This window comes from Desmodus rotundus, chromosome 1 (genome assembly GCF_022682495.2).
Source record: "Desmodus rotundus isolate HL8 chromosome 1, HLdesRot8A.1, whole genome shotgun sequence".
In the NCBI taxonomy this organism is placed as follows: domain Eukaryota; kingdom Metazoa; phylum Chordata; class Mammalia; order Chiroptera; family Phyllostomidae; genus Desmodus; species Desmodus rotundus.
The window spans coordinates 91,460,543-91,487,019 of record NC_071387.1 but is presented as its reverse complement, the minus strand read 5'-3'; the positions used below and the strand labels follow the sequence as shown (position 1 = coordinate 91,487,019).

Below are 26,477 nucleotides of genomic sequence, written 5' to 3'. Positions count from 1 at the left end.
CAGGAAAGCAAACTCTCTAAAGATTCCTTTTTAAAATGTTTTGAAACAGGGCTTTCTCATTTGGCCCTCAATGGTCTTCACATTTGCTTTCTCCTTTTCATTTCCACAGGTCTTAGCAACATGCTTACGTCACTCCCTAGTCAGTTCACCAATTATCATGGTGTTCCAGAGCATGCTTTTCTGGGCCAGATCTGACACAGTGGATCTGGGGGAGGGGAGGTATGAACAGATTGTCCCACAGGTCATCCACCTCACCTTTGGGAGGGGGACAGTAACCACCCTGCTGTGTTCTTCCCTTTAAATGGATTGATCTAGCCACCTAACTAGACTGCAAAATATTAACAATGGGTGTGTAAATATAAAACCACATTAACATGAAACACAATTGGCAAAACTAGAGTGGCAAAGGATTACTATGTTTTAAAGTATCACAGAGGTTTTATTATCTTAGTTGCTTTCATGGCATATATCATCATCTGTGATTTATCTGATGCCACATCCCCAATCTGAAACAGAACTCTCAATTATTATAATAGTTTCCATGGAAACAAATCATCTATTCTCTCTCATTCCCTCACTGTTTCCCAATGATCTACTCTCCCACCTCTCCACCTCCCCCCCACCCCCCACTGCAACCACAACCTTCTCCACAAGGTCCTCTGGAGCTTCCATTCCTCAACCAAACACTCTCCAACCCACCTTGTTAACTTTTGAGGTAACAAGGCCAAGAATAAAAATGCACATGTATACTTGTTGAATTAGTGTACAGACATTGGAAAGATGCAAATTAAATGAACAAAAGTGTTAATATATAAGGGCAGTAGCAGTAAGGGGGCACGAAAAGAATGAACCTGGGTGGGAGCAAGACTCCTCAATATTTACCCTTTAAATATAATTTTAATTATGAACCATGAATATATTGCTTACTAAAAAAGTATGATGTTTTAAAACTTACCAACAACCTTAGTTTATTAGAACCTCTTCATTTAGGCTACCTTCTTCCTTGTCATCATGGAAACAACCCATCTTTGGGGTCTAAATGCCTCTCTGTTCTTCTTAGCATTTTAAATCCCTTGACATCATCAATTTGTTTTTCATCCCCAGGCCTCCAGATTTCTTTCCCACCCAGGTTATGACCCTCTTCCTGCTTTGACTTCCTTCCAATCCAGTCTAGATGCTATTTGCATTCTTCTATTCATTCCACTTTTACTGAGAACCTGCTAGAAGCAGGCTCCATTGGATCAGCACTGGGCATCCCTCATTCCAGAATCCTTACCTCCCTTATCACGCTTATTATTATAATCTCCTGGTTCACTGATTCTCTAAGCTCCGCCCCTAGCTCAATCCCCCTCCACATCTCCATTTCCACATCCAGGCTGTTCAAAGCTGCTGGCAAAAAGCATGCAGAGGTGTGGACCGTTACTATTGCCAACTGCTTATTTGGTACTTGGGGTTGCTCAGCAACCTTACTGCGCATTCCTGCTCTCAAATCCCATTCCATGGGAGGCTCTTCCAACCATGGGCCAGATCCCTGGCTCTATGTCACCTGTGACTGAGAAAAATCTGTGCATTCAGGCTAGGCCCTGAATTAACTCAATCCATAGGCACTGAAAGTACAGCGATGAACATGACAGAGAAGGCCCCTGCTCTTGTGGCAGTCAGATCTTAGAAGGAGAAAAAAAGACAAACCAATAACAAACAAGAAAAGTATCATCTGGTGATGCATGCTATGAGAGTTGAATATAATGAAGAATGAGTGAATGACTCTCTGAGAAGGTGGTCTGGGAAGGATTCTCAAAAGAGGTGACATCTAAATTAAGATGGGAATTACAAGGAGCCAGCCATGAATCACAAATGCTCTAAAGAGGGAAGGAGCTTTGTATGTTTCAAAATCCCAAAAACGCTTATTGTAGCCCAAGCACACTGGGTAACAGGAGAAGAAAAAAAGTCACCAAGCAGAAATTATATCAAAGGTCATCATAAAGAACGATGTCAGCCAAGGACATAGTATAGAGTTTACTCTAATTGTGACCAGACGTTGTTGGAGTGTTTTAAGTAGAGGCATGTCTTGACCTAATGCGGTATTTTAAAAAATGATTATGGCTGCTAAGTGAAAGGGATATTAACTATAGGTCACAAATTTTTAAGCAGGGAAACCATGTAGGAGCTTCTGCAGCATCCAGATAATATATATGGTTGAGGTTAGGGTCTCATTAGATACGATGGAGAGAAGTCAGTTCATAACATGCTTTGGAGAAGCAGGTGTCAGGACTCACCAATCGATTGTACATGCTGGAGTATGCACCATTTGAGAAGAACTTAAGGATAACTCTCAGGTTTTTACTTAAGCTACAGAGGTGGGAAAGAAATTTATATTTTTACACACCTGAGTTCATGGTATGAGATTTATACTAGACATATTTGTGGCACAGAAAGGGATTAAAAGGCTCAAAACAACACTAAACAAGTCAGGAATACTTACAACACCATCTCAACTTTAGTAAAACAGCATCTCCCAGTATCTATAAAAGTATCCATAATGGCTCTACGAGTCCCAGGGCTGTCCTTCAACTGTGCTACTATGTGAAAGGAACTGTCTCCATTCTTGGCTGCAAGAGTGATCTTTTCCAAAAGGCAAATCTGATTGTGTCATTTCTCTGCTTCAAAGCTTTCAGTGCCTCCCCACTGCACTGTGAATAAAATCCAAACTCCCCAACACAGCTCATAGGCTGTGCATGATCAGGCCCTGCCCATCTCTGCAATCTCACATCCTACTACCTTCCTTTCTCATGACATTTTGGGCCCACACCTTCTGATGATGCCTAGAATGTGTCAAGCCCTCTCCACCCCAGGACCTTTGCATGTGTTGTTCTCTCCTAGCTCTTTGAATGCATGACTGGTTCATTCTCATCCTCACGTCTCAGTTTGTATGTCACCTCCTTAGGCAATCGGAGTGGGTCCTCTCTTGATTTGTCTGTGGCACAGCATTCTACTCATTTCCTTCAGTGTCCACTACAAATTGTGGTGTAGACCTGTTTACTTTTTACTCTCTCCTTCACTAGAATGCAAACCCCACATGAGCAGCAAATGGGTTTGCCTTGACTAACGTCATTTCTTCTGGAGCAGGTATTGCCACCCAGCCACACTATACCTTGCCAAAGCTGCCTTTCCCAAGCACCATCAGGAAGTTAAAATCACTCAGCTTCATCCGGTCTCTGTTCCCATTGTTGTCAAATTTGGCTATGGTGTTGGTCGTCTTTTCTTCCGGAGCCTTGGTTCCCTGGCCGATCTTGGCTCTCTGGAGGGGAAGCACACAGACACACCATTAAGGTTTGAGGATGCCTTGCAGGAAAACACATGTGGACACTAAACGCTGTGGTTCCTTTCATTCATGCCCCACCTCCAACCCTGTGAAAAGCATGGCCCACATCCGTTCTGCAAGGCCTAAACTTGGAGACCATCCTTGGCACCCCTAATTCTCTTGTAGCCCTCATGTCCACACCAGGAACAGTCACTTTTTTCCCCTAGCTGCCTCCAGAAGTCATCTTCTTTCTGTCTCTACCAACATCACCCACCATCACCTCTCACCTGGACAACCTACCTCAGTTCCCTCCACACTGAGGTTCCCATGCAGACAGAGTGAGCTTCCACTTCCTCACACCCAACCAAGTCACCACCTGCTTAAAATGCTTCAGTGGTGACCCATTCTTTTTATGACTTCAGACTTTTGCTGGCCAATATGGCACAGGACGATAGGGCCATCCCTAGCTCTCCAATCTCATCACTTCTTATATCCTTCTTCCCTGCAACCCAGATTCATTCTTTCACCTCCCACCTCAGTGCCTTTGCAAGTGCTCTTGCTGCCATGTGGATAGCTATCCTCTCACCTTCCTTCTCCAACTTAGTTACCCCCAGTTTCACTTCCTCGGGGAAGCCCTTCTTGATTCCTTGTGTCTGAACCAGTTGTCCCTATTTGCTCTCTTCATCCATTTCACTTCCCATTTGTATTGGATGACAATTGCCTGTTCATTTGTTTCCCCCAGTACACTGAAAACTGAGAGGGCATGGACTATATCTCATTCTCCACAATTTCCCTAGTATATTTCAACTAATATAGTTTCTGGCTCCATGGGTAAATGAATGGGCAAGTGAGGCCCATATGTGTCCTCAGTGCATTGGGGGACAGACCTGCTTATGGGAGCAGCAGAGCAGTGACTCAGATGGTAGCAAATGCTCCCGAACAAGGAGAGAATGAGAGACCAGCAGTGAGACCTGCAACTCGCCGGAACCTTGTTACTGATTTGCTTCTAGGAGTAAGAAACTTGTGGCATAAAAGCTCAGCTTACAATCCCGACTCTGGGGCTATGATCCTGAGTTCACAATGCTCCTTCGCCCAACATCCCAGACCTTTCTGTCCCTCTCAGAGAAACAGCCAAAGGCCACAGATAACCTGGCCCTTCTGCATTCTCTGATTTCAGCCCCTTCTCCTTGCTGCCACCACATGGCCTCACTGCTGTTTTCTGAAAGCACCAACCACACTCTTGCCCCAGGACCTTTACACTTGCTGTCCTCTGTGCCTGGAGCTCTTCCTGGAGAACTCCCTCACCAGAAAAGAGCCTTTTCTTCCAAGTGCCCAACATGAAATAGCTCTCAACAATCTCTCTCCCCTTATTTACTTTATTTTCTCCATCTCTTGTCACCACCTTACAAACCAGATATTTACTTGTTTCTTAATTTATAGTCTTTCTCCTCACACTAGAAGACAAGATCCATGAGAGCTGCCTAGTACAGAGAGGCACTTACTTGCATTTGGTAAATGAACTTTTCTAAATTTCCATCGCCTTTTCAAGGAAATGAGTTAATGACATGAGATTAATACATTACAAAGTTCTCAGCACCGTGCCTGTCACTTAGCAGATGCTCAATGAATGGTAGGTATTATTATTGTTGTATTGTTCACTTTTATTTTGAAGACAAAGAGGCAACAAAAAACTTTCCAGGGTTTTCAATATCATGGAACATTCATTCATTCAAGAAGTACTATTGAGTGCCTGCCACCTACCAGTTATTGCCCCACATTCGGAGGATCCATCAGGGAGAAAAGCAGATAGCCATGCTCAAAGAATTTGCATTACAGCAGGAACTGAGTCCTCTGTCCTATGTCCAAAATGCATTTTGGAGTTACCCAGGAAAAGAACTTGGAGTCACAGCAGAAACAGTCTTTAGAGACCAAAGAACAAGACACGTTCAAAGAACTAAAACGCTGTTCCATGTGGCCGGAGCATGGAGTGCAAGGCAGACATAGCCTGGGATGTAGCCAGAAGGTCAGGAGGACCTTGCAAGCCCCATCAAGAAGATTTGGCTGCTTCTGAGCACCCAAGGTTTTCACAAGGCTGTGGTGTGATCCTATCACATGGAGGAGAGTGCTCTGGGTTTAGCAAAGAAAGCCATTGAGAGGAGATGAGTTTGGAAACCATTATGAAGTGACTACAGTCATCAAGGTGGAAGTGGCAGGGCCTGAACTTAGTGTCTGCAGTGTGGGTGGAATGAGGTGGGCCTATCTTGGAGACAGACTGGATATGGATTGGGTGAGGGAGGTCAGGAGTGAAGGACAACTCTACTTCTGTTTGGAGCACCTGGGAGGAGAGTGGTGCTTTCCACTGAGATGAAAAGTGGAGGAGGGGCAAGTGTGGGCCAAAAGGTGAGAAGAAGTGACTAGTCTGATTTCAGTCATTGAGAGTCCCCCTTCCCTATATATAGTGGCTTAAAACTGCAAGGTTTATGACTTCCCCATTGGTAAGGTTCCATTTGTCATGCTGATGAAGCATCCTCCATTGTTTTCTTTTTGTAACTAATGTTGAAAGGTTGAGGTGGATACAGTGAAATGCATAAATCTTAGGTGTACAGCTCTGTGAATTTTGACAAATGTACACGCACAAGTAACCCAAACCCCAATCAAGATACAGCATATTTCCACCACCCTCAGGAGGTTCCCTCAGGCCCCTTCCCAGTCCATCCTCTTCCCACACAGGGAATCTCTGCTGACTTCCATCCTCAAAGGTTGGTTTTGTTTGTTCTTGAACTACACCTAAATGGAGTCATAGAATGTGACACAATAAGAAATACATATTTGGTTTCTGTCCCTGGTGTTGCTGACACAGAGCTCCTGAAACCCTCGGAATTTCCTCAGTGACAGGGGTGCTAGGAACATCTTTTATTCTATTTGGCCTTTGTTCTCAGTTCCTAGCATGGAGCTCCTAAATCCCCTGGAATATCCTGGGTAACAGCTGCATCTTTTTTCTAAAAGGGGACTCTTGGTGGGCTCCGGAACATTTCCTGGATGGAGGCTGGTCCCAGGAGGAACAGACCAGGACTGGAAACTTGAAGCTTTCAGCCCCTATCTTCTGGGACTGGAGATAAGTAAATAATTGGTCATGCTGACGTGATGAAGTCTCGTAAAATTCCATAAACTATGTGGTTTGCAGAGCTCCTGGGCTGGTGGACACATCCACAAGCAGGGAGGGTAGTGCACCCCAACTCCACAGGAACAGAAGCACTTGCACTTGGGACCCTTCTGAACCTTACCCTGTGTAGTTGTTCATCTGTATCCTTATCACATGATAAACCAGTATAACAAAAGTGTTTCCTCTAGTCCTGTGAGCAATTTACTAAACCTGAGGAGGGGGACCTGGGAAGCGCTGATTAGTGGCCAAGCCAAACAAAGTACAGGTAACCTGGAGTTCCACTATTTGTGATTGGAGTCTCAAGTGGGGACAGTCTTGTGGGATTGAGTCCTTAACCTGTGGGGTCTGCGCTATCTCTAGGTAGTGAGTGACAGAATTGAATTAAATGCAGGACACCTGGCTGATATCTGCAGAGAATGGGAGGATTGCATGGTGTGAAACCCACAACTTCACTGATGTATCAGAGGAGGCAGTCTTGCATTTGGCTTCTTTTGCTCATGGTAACATTGTTGAAATGCACCCTTCTTGTTGCACGAATCAGGAGTTTGTTCCTTGTATTGCTGTGTCAGTATTCATTGTTTGTGTTAATCCCCTTTGGGGCTACTGACAAAGCTGCCGTGAACATACTTGGTCGAGTTATTTTATAGTAAGATATGTTAGGATTTAAGTGTTTCTGTGACAACCCAGTGTGCATACCCCATAAGAAGTTGTCTATGTGGAGTTGAGGTTAAGAAACAATACATGAACCGGAGATAGGGACTTGGGGATTACTGGCATGGAGGGGGTAGTTGAAACCACAAGATTATCAGGGAGAATGCAAATAAGAGAAGAGCCTAAAGCAGAAGTTGCATTGCCTTCTTTGGGCCTCATCCTCCTGTCATCCCAAAGTCCTACTTTCCAGCCCCCAGAATTTTGCTGCCCAGGCTGTCTTGACCCAAACACATTCTTCCCTTCCCACCCTGCTATTTTCTTGATTTATTACTACATACTCTATCTTCTCTGAATCCTGATTTAGGGCTCATCCAATTCACACACTCCATTCTTCAACCTGTGAAGATCCCAGTCCTGACCGTCCCTGGTCCACAGGCCCCATTCCAGCCCTGAAGTTTGCATGCCCACCACCTGTAGGTCCCAGAATACCCTGCAAGTGAAACATGACTGCAGAGCAAAATCTTCCCAGTTTCACCAATTGACTTTGCTTGAAGGAATTTTTTTTCTGTCCTTCAAGGAGCAGTGAGGGGCCAATAGCTTCATCCCTTAGTCCTGTAAGTAACTTTCTTTGCTCTGAATTTGAGGCCAGAATTCCTCTGTCCATACTTCATTCCAAATTGCTTTTGTGTCTTTTCTCATAGATATGTATTGGAATCTTAGCTCCTAGTGTGATGGTATTTGGAGGTGGGAGTAGTGCCCATATATAAAGGATTCTGAAGAGGGCTCTCTTGTCCCTTCCACCATGTGAGAACAATGACAAGGTGGCTATCTATGAACCAGGAAGCCCCTCACCAGACACAGATCTGCCGGCACCTTGGTCTTGGACTTCCCAACCTCTAGAACTGTGAGAAAACAAATGTTTGCTTTTTAAGCAACCCAGCTTATCCTATTTTTTATAGAAACCTGAACAAATTAAAACGGAATGCTTTCCAAGCTTCTTGACTCTAGATCAGAAGTTTAATAGCTCTATCAGCCTGGTATGCACAGTGGTGGTGTTGTCTTAACATTTAAATAAGTGGACAAGTGTTAAAAATCGGGAGATGTCCTCTAAAAATCTGATTCCAAGCTTCTTATAAAGAAATACAGTAGTGTCCCTTATCCACTGTTTGCTTTCTGGGGTTTCAGTTACCTGCAGTCAACCATGGTGCAAACATATCAAATACAAAATTCTAAAAACAAACAACTCGTAAGTTTGAAATCACACGCCATTCCAAGTAGTATGATGAAATCTCATGTAGTCCCACTCTGTCCCACCAAGGGCACACCCTGGGGAATCATCCTTTGTCCAGCATCTTCACGTTGTACAAACTACTGACAGGTTACTCACGCAGTAGCTCCCTCAGTCATCAGATTGACTGTCATGGTGCTGCAGCACTCATGTTCAAGTAATCCTAGTTTTACTTAGTGATGGCCCCCAAGTACAAGAGTAGTGATGCTGGCAGTTCCAGAAGTGTATGAAGCCGTGAAGTGTATGTATGTATAGGAAAAAGCGCATACATATACAGTTGGGTACTATTCACAGTTTCAGGCATCCCCTAGGGGTATTGGAACATAACTCCCACAAATCATGGGGAACTACTATAAATCTGGCAACACTAAACACCATTCAGTAAGGCATGGTACCTCTGGATGGGACCTGCTCTCTCTAGTTTACCAGAGTCCCCACCATGCCCTGCTGTATTACACCAAGTTTTTCCTCCTTCTTACTATCTGCCTAAAAAAATTTGAGTTTGTGGCCCCCATATAGTGAGCTTTTGAAGGACAAGAACTCTGTCTTGTGTCCCTCTGAAAGTCCCATGATTCCCAGCGTGAACCCTAAGGAAAAATAAAGATACCAATGAAAAAGGGCTCCTGGGGGCTAACTGGGCTCACACTCTCTCTCTCTCTCTCTCTCACACACACACACACACACACACAGAGCAGAAGCCTAGCAGCCATTTTTGCACAGGGGCTTTTCACATAAACTGCACTTTGCAAAGGAACGTCTGCAATAAACTACCTGCCTCCACAATGGAACTGCCTGCTTGTACTGTGTTCCTGCCATCTGAGCCAGCCCTCATAAAGGAGGTCATTCCCCATCCAATCAGAGCTGTGCAGCTCTGACCAATCACAGCAGCTCTATTCTGACCAATCAGTATGGTGCCTTTGGAACAATCAACTGTGAGTCTTAATTTGTATGAGATGGACCAATCAGAGACTGGGGTGGGGATTTCTGTATATAAGCTGGCTCCCCTTTGGCTAAGAGAACAGACCTCTACCCAAGACTAAAGACTGCATTTCCCAGGCTAGAGCTGAAACACCAAAGATGTCTTGCCAGAGCAGAGCAGACCAGTACAGAGCAGACCACTGTGGAGTAAAGCAGACTATATCACTATTGAGCTATCTGCACCATATAGTCTCCTTCTTCATCGCACCCCAAATTAGGTATTCCTGTTGGCAATGAATTGGTGCCAACAACCATTAACCTCAACAACCAGTGACCTCATGCCTAGCAGGTTCTCCATCAAATCAAACATTTTAAAATTGAGGCCCAAATTAAAATTATCCTCAGTCTTCCTGGGTTGGATATGTCTTGAGAAACAGGAACACACCAATGGTTACCTTTTCATGTCTGTGATTTGGAGGCCTAGAACCCAATGTTCAAAGAGAAAACAAATAGACTGCACTTCTGAGCAGAGAGCTCTGCCTGTTTCCAGACTGTGCTGGGGAGAGTGAAGGCACCTCAGCAGCCAGCCTCCAGGGCTTCATTTCGGATGACTAATGCCTACCCTGGCTTTAGCTACACTCCTCTGCCACCCCCATCCCTTCAAGGAGCTCCCACAGCCCTTCCCACCCTCACCAGTACCCAGCCACAGGGGCTAAAGGTCCCTGACCCACAAGCAGACCTTCCCAAGCCCAGGAGCATGTCCTGAGCCTTATTTATTTCAAGGGGGAGTTGATAATGATAATGACAACCTGATATTTGAATGTTATGACATGCCAGATGCTGTTCTAAGTGCATTATCTCATTCAATCCTTACACAACCTTATGAGATAAGAAGTGCTGAGTCCCCCATTTTACAGAAGGAGAATTAAAGGCTCAGAGATACTGCGTAAATTGTCTATGGCACTCAGCAAAGAGTGGGCAGAGCTGGGATTCAAAGCCAAGCAGCCTGGGTCTGAAATCACTGGTACAGAATAGGCTACACTGCACAGATGTAGCCCCAGGTGTCCTACCAAGACCCCGTGGGACACTCCTCTCTACACCTGGGCTGCTTGTCCAGGACACCTGTGATCCTGACTGTGGGCTCATCTCCTGGTTGCATGAGAAACACCGCCCACAAGTAGGGAGACTTGGAAGTGCTGGCAAGTTAATTCCCCTGGAAGCAGCGCTTAGCCACAAGTGAAGGGAGCAGGTAGATTCTTCAGCTTCCTGTCCCTAGACTGGGAAACCCTGTAGCACTCAACTCCCAGCTGGATGAAACCCCAGTTACCCACAGGGGTAACTTGCTTGACAACACATGCTCTTCTGGCTCCCTTCCTTTCCCTGTACCACTTCCTCACTACACTTGGTGCCTCTGGGGATCTCCTCCAAAGAAACCACCTGCACTTGAATCCTTATAGTCTGCTGCTGGGGACACTCAAAGCAGGACAATGACCAGCTGTGGGATGTAAGAAAGTGGCTTAACCTGTCTGGGCCTCAGTTTCCTCATTGGTAAAAGAAAAATTGGGATGTTAATAGCATTTACCATTCAGAGTTGTCATAAGGATTGAATTGAATGAGTTAATATGTCTAAAGTACTTAAAATAATAAATAGCACATAAGACAGCATTGTATTAAATTTTAAAATTCTAAGAAAATTTTAAGAAAAATGTCAGAAAACCCATTCTGAACCATCTAAAATGGTGCCTTCCTTTCCCTAGCCCATCAGCAAGCCCACAGTCAGGAAAAACAAACAAACAAAAAACAACAACAGAGCCCACTCCGAACTTCCAAAACAAATCACGTATAATTGCACCCTGCTCACCCTACTGTGAAATTCTCTTACCCCAATCCCAGTGGCTCAATTTTACCATCACTCAGAACTTCTCTACATAAGAAATTGAAAGCAAGTTCTGAGTCATTCTGGGTGCTAATTGGTTATTGCACAGACATTACATTTCTCATGTTCAAGGTCAAGTGAAACTCCACTATATTTCCAAGAACAATATCAGTCTGTTGGAAACTTTTTTTAAGCAACAACTATGGTATAGAACAATTATAAGCCAGGTGTAAACAAGCATCTGCAGGCTCTTCCTAGAAGTAAAGGGGATACATTTTATTGCATGCAGACAAAATAGTCCTTTACTTCAAGCCAGTAACTGGCCCAGATAAATGCTCTGTTCATGTAGGAAGTATGTTCCTTGGTGTCCTGAAATGTCACTCCAGCTGCTCTAGGACAAAAGAAATCATTTTGCACAATCGAGACTTCATTCTGTACAAGAAAATACTGGCCTTTTTTTTTTCACCCACAGTAATACATTTTAACACAGCAGCGAATGGATACATCATCAGGAAGGTGAGGGAAAGAGATGGAAAAATGTTTTCTGGAAGGACTTGTTTTTATCAAACAGTGTCCAGTTCTCAGTTCTACTGGGTGGGAAGTCTATCAACTTCTATCAACTCCTTGGGTCTTGAGCCAGGTATATAGGAATGACACTCAGCCCCCAAGTTCAGTGGAGAATGACTCACACATTGGCTCAAGGTCAGCATGCTTGTTCCACTTGTTTCCAGGAAGGGATATCCCACTTGGTCAGAACTATCACCACAGTCTAGGTTTTGTGGAGGGCACAGGCTCAAGACAAGTATCAACACTCAAGTGCCATTCCTGTCAAGTTCAGGGGGAAACTAACATGGCTCTTGCAACAACTGGCAAAATCCTTGCCAAGACTAGCACAGCCCTTCTACTTGGACCTCCTCCTCCCTCCCCAGCTTTACTTCAACTCACCTTTGGCTCTCCCTACACTGCCCTTCTGTCAGCCTCACACAGCTGCTATATCTCCTCACCACAGGACATTTGCACATGCTATCTTCTCTGAATGGAATGCTTTCTGCCCCTCTTGACTAGGTTAACTTCCACTGTTGTTTTCTCAATAACATCATCCCTGTGCTCTCAGGGAAGTTACACTTCCCTCTTATGTTCTCAAAGTACCATGGACCTCTCTTCCACAGAACTTTACCTGGTCATATTTTTTTATTTGCTTGTGCAATTATTTGATGAATAACAATGATGGTAATCTATTCTGTTTTATGTATTATATATATTTTTCAGTCAGTAGGCCACCATTGCTTATCTAGAATTGGTAATTTTCCCATCAGACTCAGTACATCGAGTTTACATGAACAAAATCATGTTTTCCCTCATGAAAAACTTTAAAATCACTCAGTACACAAATAATGAAAGAACTAAAACCCATCTTCACAAAACTCTTGCTTTGTAAAGTAGGATGTGTCCTACATAGCAGTTAACTCTTGAAAAGATGGAAATAGGGTTTATTTGGCCTCACGGAAGGGAAGCAGTTTATCTGAGGCAAAAGCAGAGCCAGCACTAGAGCCAAAGGTCATAGCCAAGGTCAGGGCTCTTATTCTTCAAAAGATACACGCATGGGTATTTCATGAAGTCACCAGCACCATGAATTCCATTTTTCAACAGTACGGCACAATTCTGCCAACACTTCCAAATCCAAATTCTATCCCTCAGCAAAGCTAGTTGACTCAGCCTCCAAAATACATCACTATTCTGTCCACTTTTATTTACCATCACTACCATCCCAGTCCAAGCCACCACCAAAATGACCTTAAGCACTTTCAAGAAAAGGTCTGAATCTGAATGAAGACAGGGAGGCAGGAATGCGTCACAAGGCAGGGAACACTTAACTGAAGTCTTGAAGGATAAATAGGAGTTTTCTGAAAGACAGAATATTGTAAAGGCACAGTCATGAAAGGCCTTGGAATAAACCACACCATATGTGGGAAAAACAGCACAGAGGCAGACACAACCAGTTCCTGTTGATGCAGAAAGAAAGACATCTCACCTCAAATTTCTGCCGCAGCTCCTCATTGCCCTCGCCTCCTTCCGGTGGCACAGGCACATTAAAATACTCTCCCTCCTCCTGGCTCAGCAGCTTAAACCTAAAGGGAGACAAGGAGACAGGACAAATTCCATTACTGTACTTGATAGTATTTTGTTGGTAGGACAAAAGAAAAAGCCTAGGAAAAGCTCTATTTTAAATAACACATGGAAGATTTTTTGTTTTGGGTGTGTGTGTCTGTGTGTATAGCCAGTATGCCATATATTATTATTTTTGTAACTACTCCATGGACATCAGAAAAATGTACATTCTGTGTTTATAGGATGCAACTCTCCCCCTAACATACACACAACACTACTGTCTTAGTTGTATCACTCAACACTGCACATATTCACCTATTTTTTTTTTTGCCATTAAGTATCCTTTTATTCTGAAAGAACTCTATGAAGACCTCTGCTACCTATGTATTCCTATCACACTGCCCAGCATTGTAACTATATTTTATTTCACGCGTACTCCCAGCATGCTGTCCTGGCACTCAGGCATTTGGATGACTGTGAACTTAACCCCATGATGCTGTTTTTCTTTTCTTTTCTTTTTTTAATTAATTAATTTATTTTTATTCAGTTACAATTGTCTGCATTTTCTCCCCTTCCCTCCACCCCACCCCAGCCAGTCCCACCTCCCTCCCCCACCTCTACCTTGATTTTGTCCTTGTGTCCTTTATAGTAGCTCCTATAGACCCCTCTCCCCACTATCCCCTCCCCACTCTCCTGTGGCTACTGTTACAATGTTCTTAATTTCAATGTCTCTGGTTATATTTTGTTTGCTTTTTTCTTTTGTTGATTATGTTCCAGTTAAAGGTGAGATCATATCTAAGTGCCCATCAGCAAATGAGTGGATTAAAAAATTATGGTACATTTACACAATGGAATTCTACGCAGCAGAGAGAAAGAAGGAGCTTATACCCTTTGCAATGGCATGGATGGAACTGGAGAGCATTATGCTAAGTGAAATAAGCCAGGCAGTGAGGGACAAATACCATGACACTGTTTTTCTCTGCAGAAGCCTTCCCGAAGTTCTTGACCTCATGAGACATGGACTCCCTTCATGGCAGGCACATGAGTCCTGGAGTCAAATCATGCCTGGGTCCAAATATCACCTCCACCTTTGCCTCCTAGGATCCCCTCAGTGAAGTTGGTTAGGCCCCCTAAGTCTTGATTTTTCTCATCTTTAATTGGAATAAAAGCCTCTTTTTCATAAGATCATTGTGAGGCTGTGTGATGATGTATGTAAAATGATAAGCACAGTGCCTGGCAATTAGCAAGTGTTCCATAAAAGACACCGTCATCACTGATATTAATATTATTAGAATAAACATTATCTCTTCAGTTTGTTTTCTCACCACCAAGATGTTTCCACCTAGTCAACAAGATGAGAATGAGGAAGGAAAAGGAACATTCCACAGATACTCAGGTCAATGGGTGGGGGAAATATCCCCAAACTACTCACTCCCAAAAGTCTTCCTAACCAGAATTTACAATTTTCATCACAATTTTTTTCTCCATTCACAAATCATCCAGGCAGCTTCTAAAAATAGGGAATCAGTGATTCAAAGCAGAGATGACAATCTGAGTCTCCACATTTAATATTTAATTCTACCGTTCCAAATCCCCACTGGAATTACAAAAAGATATACAAAAATAAGAGAACATCTGTATCTCTGCTAGAAATCAGGAAAGGTGCTTTCCACACGGCATAGGCCTCTGGAAATTTCCCCAAATAAAGTCATAGTAAGAGGACATGGAGCAATGTTTGGCAAACTTTATTCACCTTTTTGGAATATGCTAAATCTGGATATTGTGGACTAATGCTTTCATTACATTGTCTCTTTTTTAAATAATAAATTCACTTTGAAAGGACACCTGATAGTTCTTGTAAAGAAAGCTAACATCACTTGTCACAAGAAGAAAGTAACTATAAAAATATTAACATATACAACTCAATGCTACCCAAGTCCAAGTTGATGGTATAACTTACAAAACCTTCCTTGTTAAAATAGTAAGTCAGCAAGCAGGCTGTAATGGGACTCGTCTCTTCCTCCAGTGTGTCCACACTATAAACACTGTCTTGGTTATCAGATCAACTGTCCCAGTGTCATGGTGCTTAAATTCAAGTCACCCTTATTTTACTTAAGAATGGCCCTAAAGCACAAGGGTAGTGAAGTTGGCAATTTGGATATGCCACAGGAAAGCTGTAAGGTGCTTCCTTTAAGTGAAAAGGTGTGTGTGTAGGAAAAAACATAGCATATACGGGGTTCAGTCCTATCTGGAGTTTTGGGTTTCCACTCGGGGCCTATCTAGAATAAGAGGGGCTACTGTAAAAGCACATTGGAAAGGAAATTACAAATAGAACTGCAGACCTTGAGTAAGCAACAAAAGCTAGAACATAACTTCAAAACTTGGAGGAAATATTTATTTCCTCAATGCTTGCTCATTATTTTTAAAGAGCAAAGGAAGTTAAGAGAGGAAAAACAAATTAGCAAAATATTCAACTGAAATTCAAGGAAAACTACGAAACAACCCTACAGGAAATGAGAAAAAAGAAACAAAATTGATATACAAATCCCATAGCCAATTCTTTAGAGGAAAAGACCCCAAAACAACAATAAAACAGACAAACCTCTGGAAAACAAGGGGAAGGAAAAGAGACATCATAAATAAAATTAGAAACCAAGAAGAGAATTTGACAACTGACACAGAGCTAGTGGTAAAGCAGCAGATGAGGGGCCTGAGGCAGCTGCTCCACATCTGGGAGCTTACACAGCTGCTTTTGCTGCCTCGGCCACATGGCCTCACATCAGAGCACACAGAATAGGTGGGAGGGCTTATCCAGATGGGGAAACTGAGTCATGGACAGGACATGTGACTTACCATGGGTCACACAGTATTAAAAAAATTCCTGGGATAAGAATCCTAATTTCTAGAATTTGATACACTTAGAGTTAAGACAGCATCATTTTGGCCCTAAATCTGAAGAGAACTTTTATCTACAAAATCTGAAGAGGGCTTTTATTTTGCAAAAGTTCCCTCCCAACTCTAATTTCATCATCCTCACAACTATCCTAGAAGGTGGATTGAGGGGGAGGGTGTGCTGTAATTATCCTTGGTGAATGGAATCACATCTGCGGATATGGCCAAAGTATGGAGAGGTGATGTGATTCACCAAAGGTCACAAAGTATCCATCCACATAGGAGAGCCAAGGTCAAAACCTCCTCATCTGCCCTCTGGGCCTCTGCTGTATTATCAGGAGGCAGAATGGGATGTGTTTGTGCATAGGCTCTGACATTGCAAAGACCTAGACCCAAACTCTAGCTCTGTCGCTTATGAGCTGTGTGTCCCTCACAATTGCTTAACTATTCTGATCCCAGAAACAGTACTCCACTCAAAACTGTTGAGAAAATTAAAGGATGACATAAGTGTGAATGCAATAATATTTGGGACTTACTCCTGATGTGCCGCCCTTTATCATTAAGCCATTTTGTCTTCCCTGCACTCTGCTGTCTATTTCAAGGGAGTAGAAGCTATGTTTTTTCCACACATCTGATTAGTGCTGTATCAGTGTGACTCCCGAAACCTGGAAAGTTATCAGCCTAGTGCCAGCACTCTACTAAGAGTCAATAAGTGGTAGCTATTGCTATTATAATTATTATTATTACATTCTCTTCTGTCTCACGTATACCCCGCAGGGATGGTGCATTCTTCCTCTTAACTTCTTTATGCCTGACTTAAAGAGAAACACAAAATCTGTGAGTAGTGATGAGGGAGCATGCAAAGTTAAATAATCCATATGTTTAAAAAATTATCCAAAACTTGGGGAAAACGCAAAAAGATGATGGTGTGACCTTTTAATACCACCCTAGAGCATTTCTTAATTAGTTCTCACCTTCCTCACAGTACTATTACTTATTCACAACCCAGTAGGGCACAGATGGTCTCCCAACTCTGCAAAGCTGGATGTTTACGGTTAGAAGAGGGAGGTGAGATTTTGTTCCTCTAGTCCGCCAGATCAGATCACCTACAAGGCTGTGATTTCTTTGCTCTGTTTAGCAGCCGGTTTATCTCCAACTTCACACAGTTATTTCAGCATTCCATTGTCTACTGACATACAAACCTTTGGAACCAGTCACTCCTCTTCTTGGTTTCCTCCTTTGTGAGCTAAGGAAAACTTTGACAAATTCTTATCTTATGAGAATTATATTTTCAACCATTTTTTAATTGTGCTTTAAGACATTTTAGTAGTAGTAGTAGTAGTAGTAGTAGTAGTAGTAGCAGCAGTGCTCTGGGCTTCTGTCCTCTTCACATGTCTGATGATGTCATTGATTAGTTATCTGTATAATTTCCCCTTCAAGGTTTACCTTCCCCCTCTAGAAGCTCAGCTCCATGAGAGCATGTCTGTCTCATACTTGACACATCTCTAGTGGCAAGAATGGAGTACATACTCAGTACATATTTGAGTAAAAGCTCCTGATAAATATGAAGGAGAGAGAAAGCATTTGGAAGGTGAACAATGTGAAGTCCCAGTGATCTGTTCTTTCTTGCTAAACCAGTTTGATTTTGATTGAGTTTCCCTTGTAACTGAAAAGGCCCTCGATGAGACCATTCAGAAATGACAGAATTTCTCCTAAACAGATCAGAGAGAGCAGCCACTAACCCTCACTCTGTCAAACCAACAGTTCCAGGATGGGCTGTCTATTCTTACTCCTTTACTCAGACAGCTGGAAAACAAATGGTTGCCAAGGAGGCTTATCCAGCCTCTTTGTTGAGAATATTGGGCAAGGACATTTTAGCCAAAGCTCCAGAATAAAGGAGAGACAGTGTGCTGACCCTGCCAGCCAGCCCCAGAACTTAGCAGCCAGGCTTGGGAGCAGTCCCAATAACAGAGAATCTTCCTAAAGAGAGTCAAAATCTGACAGTGGCAAATACAAAAGCCTGTCCAAGGGGGCATTGGCTCTTCAACTGTTCTCATTTGATTGTGTGCTCAGATTTTTCTGGATTTTAAAAACAGAAGTTCAGTTTTTATGGAAAATCATCTGATTGTTTTTAAATATTGGCAATTAATTTTTTTTCTTTTTAGTATGACGATCAAATAAAATAGATCTGTGAAGCCAATCCAATCTATCAGCCATCACTTTGTGACTCTGCTTCAGTATTGCACTTTTAGGAGGAAAAGGAAGACAGCCTCGATCCCATGTTGGATAGACCCAGCTGTCTGTATTGCAGCTTCCAAAGGGAAAGCTTCCTTACCAGCCATCGACACCAGCTTTCTGCAGTTCAGAAATCCCAAACGACAGAGATCCCATGAAGTCGTTCCGGCTGGTCAGATCCCAATCCCAAATCTCCACAGACAGCCTCCTGTCTTTGTCCGATTCTTTCAGCTGGCTGTGGGAAGGAACAAAGGGGGATATCAGAGGGTTACAGTGATTTCTCAATCAGATGAAATGTACAAGAGGACAAGACCCGAAGGCAGGAATTTTTAAAGATTACAAGCTGTTGCAAGAAACATATTTTGTTTCTATCTCAGGCAAGCTCCCCAGGAAGGAAGAGCTTTTTCTGTTTGACAGCCTGTGGCTTAAACAGGCAGAGGGCCCAGGCCACCTCTGAGAGGGGCAGTTCTAGCTACTTCTGTTGCCTTCCTTATGTCTTAATAGGGCTTGTGGTGTTCCGGAAATCTTGCAGACACTTTCACTATAAGAAATATGGGTGTCGGTTATGTGACCATGTGGGTGTTTGCACACATGGGTCAGGTGAGGCTGGGGAAATGGATGAAGGAAAGAGTCTTGCTGGTGCTGATCTGCAGGAAATTGTATGTTCTGAGCATCTTCTTGGTTCTGGCTGAAATGGGCTCCCAGGTCTTCCTCGAGAGAGGAAAGAGGGGATGAGGCTACCCTCAAGGAATCATGCTTTGGGCCTGTGGCCTCTCAAGTCAGACTGTCCAAGACTGACTCTCACTCCACCCTGTATTTGCTGTGGGACTTTGGGCATGTTCTCTAAGGCCCATTGGTAAAATGGGATGATGTGACCAATGGAGCTAGATCACTTAATACAGTGCTTGTTACACATAGTACATGCTCAATAAACGTCAGCCAATATCACTAACACCTGTTGGCTTGGCTGTATCAAAAAGAGACCCCCAGGTTTTTGGAGCACCAGCCAGGCAAGACTCTACATGGAAGCATGGACTCTGCAGGAGTCTTCCATGCGGAGTCTTAATATAAGACATCAGGCTGCAGGCCCAGCACTTTCCACAAACTCAGCCTAGAGAAGTGATCACTACACCCTATGGGTTTGTGGACACCCTGAGCTTCCCACAACTTGCCTTCACCTAGCAACACATCATACTATTTTCTAAGCCACCCACTCCCCCACACCACAGACATTCTCAACTCTATTTAAAAAAATAGGCTCCGATGTTTGTTTGGCTTGAAATACAAAAATGCAGATGGAAGGGGGGGAAAGAAGGAAGGAAAGAGTGGGGGAGGAAAGGAGGGAGGGAGGGAAGGAAACAAAGGAGGGAAGGCTGGGAGAGGAGCTCCCAGATCTCAGGTGGTACACCCCTCACGCTAGGCTGCAGTAATTTCAACTTACAATCTGAATGTCTCGTTCCACTCGGGGTTGAGGGAGCACTTGATTGTTTTGGTCTTCTGTTTGCTCTCACTTTTGGGGTCAGGAATGAGTTTCAGTTTCACGTAGGGATCTGACAAGCCATTGGGGTCCATAGGTACAAGGTTTTTAGCATCTCTTACTGAAAAAAGAAAAAGCAGTTTCAGCATCAATAGTGTCCCAAATGTTTCAGCAGCAAGCAGCAATGGCTATAGAGCCTGTACAAGCGTTCTTGAAGGCATCACACTTACTTAATGAGAATTTTAATTTATTAACATCAATAGCTAAAAAGCATCCAAAGTGAGAGAAACTGATAAGATGTGGTTTAAAATAGATTTAAATTGGTTTAAAATTTATTTCTGACTTTCTAAATGCTCTCCCTACTCCACCCCCAAGATGAACTGTAAATCCTCTAGGCTCGTTTTCCACAAAGGCTACAAGGAAGATTAGCTTCTTTCATCTAGCATATTGTCTTAAAAGTTTCATCCACATTGTAGCGTATGTCAGTGCTTCCCTGAATAACATTCCATTATATGGATATAACAAATTTTGTTTACCCCATTCATCAGCTGATTAACATTAGAGTTGTTTCCACTTTTTGGTTATTGTGAATAGTGCTTCTATGAACATTTGTGTAGCCTGACACAAAAGGTCACATATTATTTAATTCCACTGATATGAAACAAGCAGAACAGGTAAATCTCATAAACAGAAAGCAGACTAGCAGTTGCCAGAGGCTGGAGATGGGAAGAGGATGGAGAGTGACTACTTAATAGGTATGTGGTTTCCTTTATAGATGATAAAAATTTCTCAGATCTAGACAAACAGGATGATTGTATGCACAACATTGTGAATGTACTAAATGCTACAGAACTATAAATTCTTATAAATGGTTAATTTTATATGATGTGAATTTTACTTCAATTTAAAAAGAAAAAGCTAAGAGAAAGAAAGTGTCGTCCACTAAACCAAGGTATACCCATCATCCATGTAGGACCCACACCCAGTGTTGAAACAGCCCATAGAGAGAAAGAAGGCTGGAAAAATATTGGCTCCACCTTCAACCCAGAACACTGTTTAAAAGAAGCTATTAGACCAGCTTAGAGAAGGAAAGAAAGCAGAGGGTCGGCAGTGTAGATGCTGGCCATCTTAAGGTGAAATAAGACATCAGGCTGGAGAAACAGGAAGAAGTTATTAGGAGTTGATTCAAAAACCAGTAACATAAGTAGCCAGGGGAAGGAGATGAGAAAATGGAAGTTCTACAGATCTTAAGGATACTGTGCCAACCATCACACTTATGATAGAAAAATCCACAGTATATAGCATTAGCAGATTGAATCAAACTATCTGCCAGAAGACTAATAATATGACACTTAGCAGGAATGCGAAGGTGGTTCAACCTCAGTATGTCTGCTACTAAAATGGTCATAATATTTATAGGTCAAAGGAGAAAACCTCAAGGTCATTGCAATTAGTTAGAAATATTTAATTTCATTCACAGGATAAAGGCTATCTGAAATAGCACCACAGTTAATGATAAATGCAATCCGATTAAACTCAGGAATAAGACAGATATCCATGACCACTGCCATTATGGAACATTGTTTCTACCTGTTCCATAAAGTGCAATAAAACAACAGAAACAGAATATTGCATAGTAGGGAGTAGAGCACCCCCTTACTTCCTGCATCCTTTGCTTCTACCTCATCAGTCACCTCTTCCCTGGAGCTTATTATCCCCCAAATGACACCACTTTCTCAATTCAATTTTATGTACCCCAAGATCTTACACCACTTCCTATTTTCCCAGTTAGTTAAATCTAGTACCCCATAGCAATAAGTCTGTTACCACCAATCAGTCTATTGATCCCCATAAATTTCCTCTATCTCCCGTTCCTTCTTGCCTCTACTCCATTCAGCCCAGATTAGATTTTATGGTGCTTTATAGTCACTCCCTTGAAAAGACCCTCAACTCCCTTGTTCATCTTTCTTTCAATTTTATTTATCTGACAAAACCCTAACCCTAGTTAAATTCAAATATCTTCCCTTTTATTTTCCTACATTCAAACAGCTGACCGTGGCTGGAGGGAAAAAAAAAACACCTGGCTTGCCTATGATCATATTGCTAGTAAGGGGTTGGGACTAAATAAATGAGGTGAGAAAGAGCTGGGTGGCTGTCAAATGAGTGACAAAGGACCTGAGGATGGAAACTGTAAGTTATTCTGCACTGATATTTTTCTGCACCCTAGCATAATGTCACTTTCTTCCATTTATCCACAGGTAGAATTCGTGCTCAATTTCCACTTGCAGGTTGCATTTCATTCTTGTACCAGAAGCAAGCATGTTTCCTTTGATTCAGTTAAGTTCAATAAAAAGAGCTCTCTACTATGTGTTAGACGTTTTCATAGGTACTAGGCACACAGAGGACAACATAAGATGTTGATCCTGTCCCCAAGGAAGATATAAAACCAATTTAGTCAAAGTGTAGTTGATTTCTAATGACACAGTAGCCAGATTGTACAGTGTTGTGGATGCAAGGATACAAGATGCTGGAGTCTTCATCTTGCCTATCATTACTTCATATTTTTGCAAGTCAGTTTCTTGGCTGATAAAATGTAGATAATATATAACTCATTGGATTGTTATAAGAATACAATCAGACAAAGAATATACATGTTTGGCACAGAACCTGAGACCTAGGGAATAGTCAATAAATGCAATATTATTTGCACAATATTATTATTACTCACTTCCCTCTTTTACTACATTTGTCAATATATCTTATGAAGATTTAACCATCTCTGAATGGATTGATATCAAACAGAACCTCTTGTGATCTCTCTTCTTGAGAATAATGCATCTGACCTTTGCATTTGAACCCTTCCAGGAGTGCCTTTCAAACCCTACCATGCAGGAGAGTCACCCACAGGGCTGTGAGATAGACTCCTGGGACCCACTCCCACCCAGATTCTGGTTCAGTAAGTCAGAGCAAGAGCTGTTTATCTGCTTTTCTAACAAGTTCCCAGGTGATGCTCGTAGAGCACATTTTAAGTAGAGCTTTTCTACATGATATAATTTCTTATACCCTTTGCAACAGCATGGATGGAACTGGAGAGCATTATGCTAAGTGAAATAAGCCAGGCGGTGAGGGACAAATACCATATGATCTCACCTTTAACTGGAACATAATCAATAGAAGAAAAAAGCAAACAAAATATAACCAGAGACATTGAAGTTAAGAACAATCTAACAATAGCCAGGGGGGAGTGGGGTGGGGACAGTGGGAAGAGGGGATTACAGGAACTACTATAAAGGACACATGGACAAAACCAAGGGGGAGGGTGGAGGTGGGGGAGGGAGGTGGGTTCACCTGGGATGGGGTGGAGGGATGGGGAGAAAAGGCATACAACTGTAATTGAATAACAATAAAATTTTTTTTAAAAATTAAAAAAAATTTCTTAGGATGTCCATGCATTTCCCCCAAAAAACCACAATTTTCAACTAGTGTGCTGGGGCAGGCAAACTTCGTGCCACAAATTTTTAAAACATGGACCTGAGTGGTGTGTCTCAATGGGTTGGTCATCATCCCTCAAACCAAGAGGTCACTACTTCAATTCCTGGTCAGGGCACATGCCTGGGTTGAGGGCCAGGCCCTTAGTTGGGGGCATGCAAGAGGCAACTGATAGATATTTTTCTCACACATCGATGCTTCTCTCCCTCTCTTCCTCCCTCCCTTCCCCTCTCTCTAAAAATAAATAAATGAAATCTTTTTAAAAAAGAATTTTTTAAACATTCAAAGGACACTGACCTCTTTTTCCTTAGATTGCCAAATAAAAATGACAACAGCCAACACAACAATAGCTGTCCAGTGTGAATGAATCAAAATTATGCCTATTTTTTGTTAGATAGCAAAAAACCATGATTTTTTGGGGGGTATGCATAGAATTTTAGTAATTAGTTTATGTGTGCCGTGAAAAGAAAAAGGTTGAAAATGGCTGCCATAGAAAACCACTTCATTTTTTGAGCTTTCCAAGAAAACTACCATGTGTCAGTTTCTAGGCTGGGACCTTAGAATGACACATCTATCACATAGTAGGCTACATAAACACACAACTGACACACTCTTAAGTGCCGGAAACCTGTCTGGTTGATCAGCAACACACATGTAAATGGAAACAGCTCATCTTTCTTTTCTCTGCTAAGGCCACATCTCTTCCCCGTCCCAGAGACTGATAGCACAGGACAGTCATGGGAGAACATGTTTCTCTTGCAAGTTTAAGACTTCACAGCCCTTCCACAGTGTTCTTTGCACAATAAGAGTGTGTTGTATGTTTGAGCCAATCTCACAACTATGACGGGAGTTTATAATGACCTCTCCTTGGGCAGCTTCTTTCCCTGAACCAAACATCCCTTATTGACGCATGATTCCATGTCTCTCCCAACCCTTATGGATCCTTTCTTCTACTTCTGTCCTTTTTGGGTCTGTCCTCTACCAGGGCCAAAATTTTCTTGGAAAGGAATGGAGTGGAACTGGTTCTGGGACTGGTGGCGTTCATATCTCCAAGAGCTGTGGCTACTATGACTGCTGTATTATGAGCAGCTGACAGTAGCTACAGGCTAAGATCCAAAGGCCTGTCCCTCCTAAAGCTTTTCAAAGTCCTGTTTCCCAGAAGCAAGACAGCCACAAATGCATTGAGGAAGCATCTCTCTAGACCACAGTTGGCAGGACTGACTTTGATTTTTCTTGATAAATGTTTCTTTACTATCTTGGTTGAAATTCGGCCAGCCCAGATGGTATAAAATGCTTCACACAAAGCATAAATAGCAACCTTCTCCCCGCCCCCCTCCCGCTGCTGGTGGAAGGTTGCTAAAGGTACAAGAGAAAAGTGTCCTCATCAGAGAACACTGCTTGCCTCAGACGTGAAGTTGGGTGGGAAGGAGGTGAGGTCTGGCTGTTTCTATCAAAGAGTCTTTACAGCAAACGAGGCCTCTGCATTCTGGTCAGTGACTCTAAGTCAATGCTGAATCCATGAAAAGATAGCTCTAATGTTAACTATTTTCCTAAGAAGTGTTCTTCATCAAGAAATTTCCTAATCCTCCCCCCACACCACACACACACCAAAATTTCAACTACAGGGAAAAGTCTGAATAACTGTGCTTCCTTAATATCTTTATCTCACACTGTGTGAACCAGGACCTTCTCTTTATTAACTCCGTTTGAAGGTATATCAGGAGTCTTTATTTGTCCTCATTATGTGTCCTCAGAACAGTTATTCAAAGTAACACCCACTAACATTCGGGTAGGTTTGAGGATGTTGGCAATGATAAGAAGTTAAGACATACCCTGAGTGCCCGTCAACAGGGGATGGGTACAGAATCTACAGCACATGCATACTGTCAAATACTATGCACAGGTTAATAAGTCTGGGCTATCTATGTGCACTAACATGTTGAAGAAAGTAGCAAGATGAAGACAGGTGATTGCAACATAATGCCTCCTTGTTTAAGAAAAAGGTCTGAGGACATCAGCAGCTCAGTTGACGAATCTGGATCCAGACTGGATGCTAGCATGGGTCGATGCTACATTTCCTGATCTGCATATGTGTCCTATGCAGCCTATGTCAGAGAACATCCTTGTTCTTGGGAAAGACACACTGAAGTATTTAGTGGTAAATGGGAACCATTATTTTAACTCAAATTGCTCAGAAAAAAACATATACACATATATAACATATTTAATGAAGAGAATAATAAATGAGATCAGACAAAATATAAACAGCTGGTAAATTAGGTAAAGAGTATATAAATGTTCCTTGTCCCCTACAACTTTTTTCTAATTTTGAGATTATGTCAAAATAAACAGTTTTGAAAAATATAATAGCCAGAGGGGAGGGGGGAAGGGATAGTGGGGAGAAGGGTTTTCAGGAACTACTATAAAGGATACATGGACAAAATCAAGGTGGAGGGTGGAAGCAGGGGAGGGAGGTGGGTTTGGCTGGGGTGCGGTAGAGAGGTGGGGAGAAAATGCAGACAATTGTAATTGAACAACAATAAAATAATTTAAAATTGAAGAAAAGAAAGAAAGAAAAATAAGGTCCTCCAAATTTTCAAGAGAAAGTTACAATAAAAAATTTTTCTACAAGGTCAAATATGGAGGTAAATATATAGAAAAGAGTATGGAAGGATATATCCAAAATTGATTTAAAGTAATGATTACATATGGGGAAGAGGTAAAGGACCCTGGTTTGAGAGTTGTAGGCAAAAGAGACTTTATAGCCTGATCTCTCACATTCTGAATTTATTACAAAAAGAATGTGTCCTTTTATTAATTGTGTATTAATTTTTTAAAAATTCAGTTGTGCACCTATGGTCTCCAAGAATCCATCATTCTAGCCTTCAGGGACCCCATCCTGTTTCCCAAAGACTACAAAGCAATAATTGGGTGTGCAGAGTGATGCTTTAAAACTCATAGTCTACATCAAAAACCCTTGATGATTCTATGCCTCTGGTTCTCTTTTGCTCAGTTTATTTGGCTCATAAGGGGACTGATTATGGAAGTGGTGCCAGGCTGGGTGGCAGGGAATGAAGG

General features: G+C 42.4%; 1 protein-coding gene across 5 annotated transcripts in view; it reads right to left on the bottom strand.

Moving 5' to 3' along the window:
• Positions 1–26,477, bottom strand: part of PRKCB (protein kinase C beta) — a 348,138-nt gene that overhangs the window by 87,122 nt on the left and 234,539 nt on the right. For all 5 annotated transcript variants that reach the window (XM_045195451.2, XM_053926150.1, XM_053926155.1 and 2 more), the window contains 4 exons: positions 19,875–20,031; positions 18,534–18,668; positions 13,230–13,326; positions 3,152–3,298 (listed from right to left, as the gene is read on the bottom strand). In XM_045195451.2, coding sequence (XP_045051386.2) covers positions 3,152–3,298; positions 13,230–13,326; positions 18,534–18,668; positions 19,875–20,031 — 536 coding nt within the window. The remainder of the gene's footprint in view (positions 1–3,151; positions 3,299–13,229; positions 13,327–18,533; positions 18,669–19,874; positions 20,032–26,477) is intronic.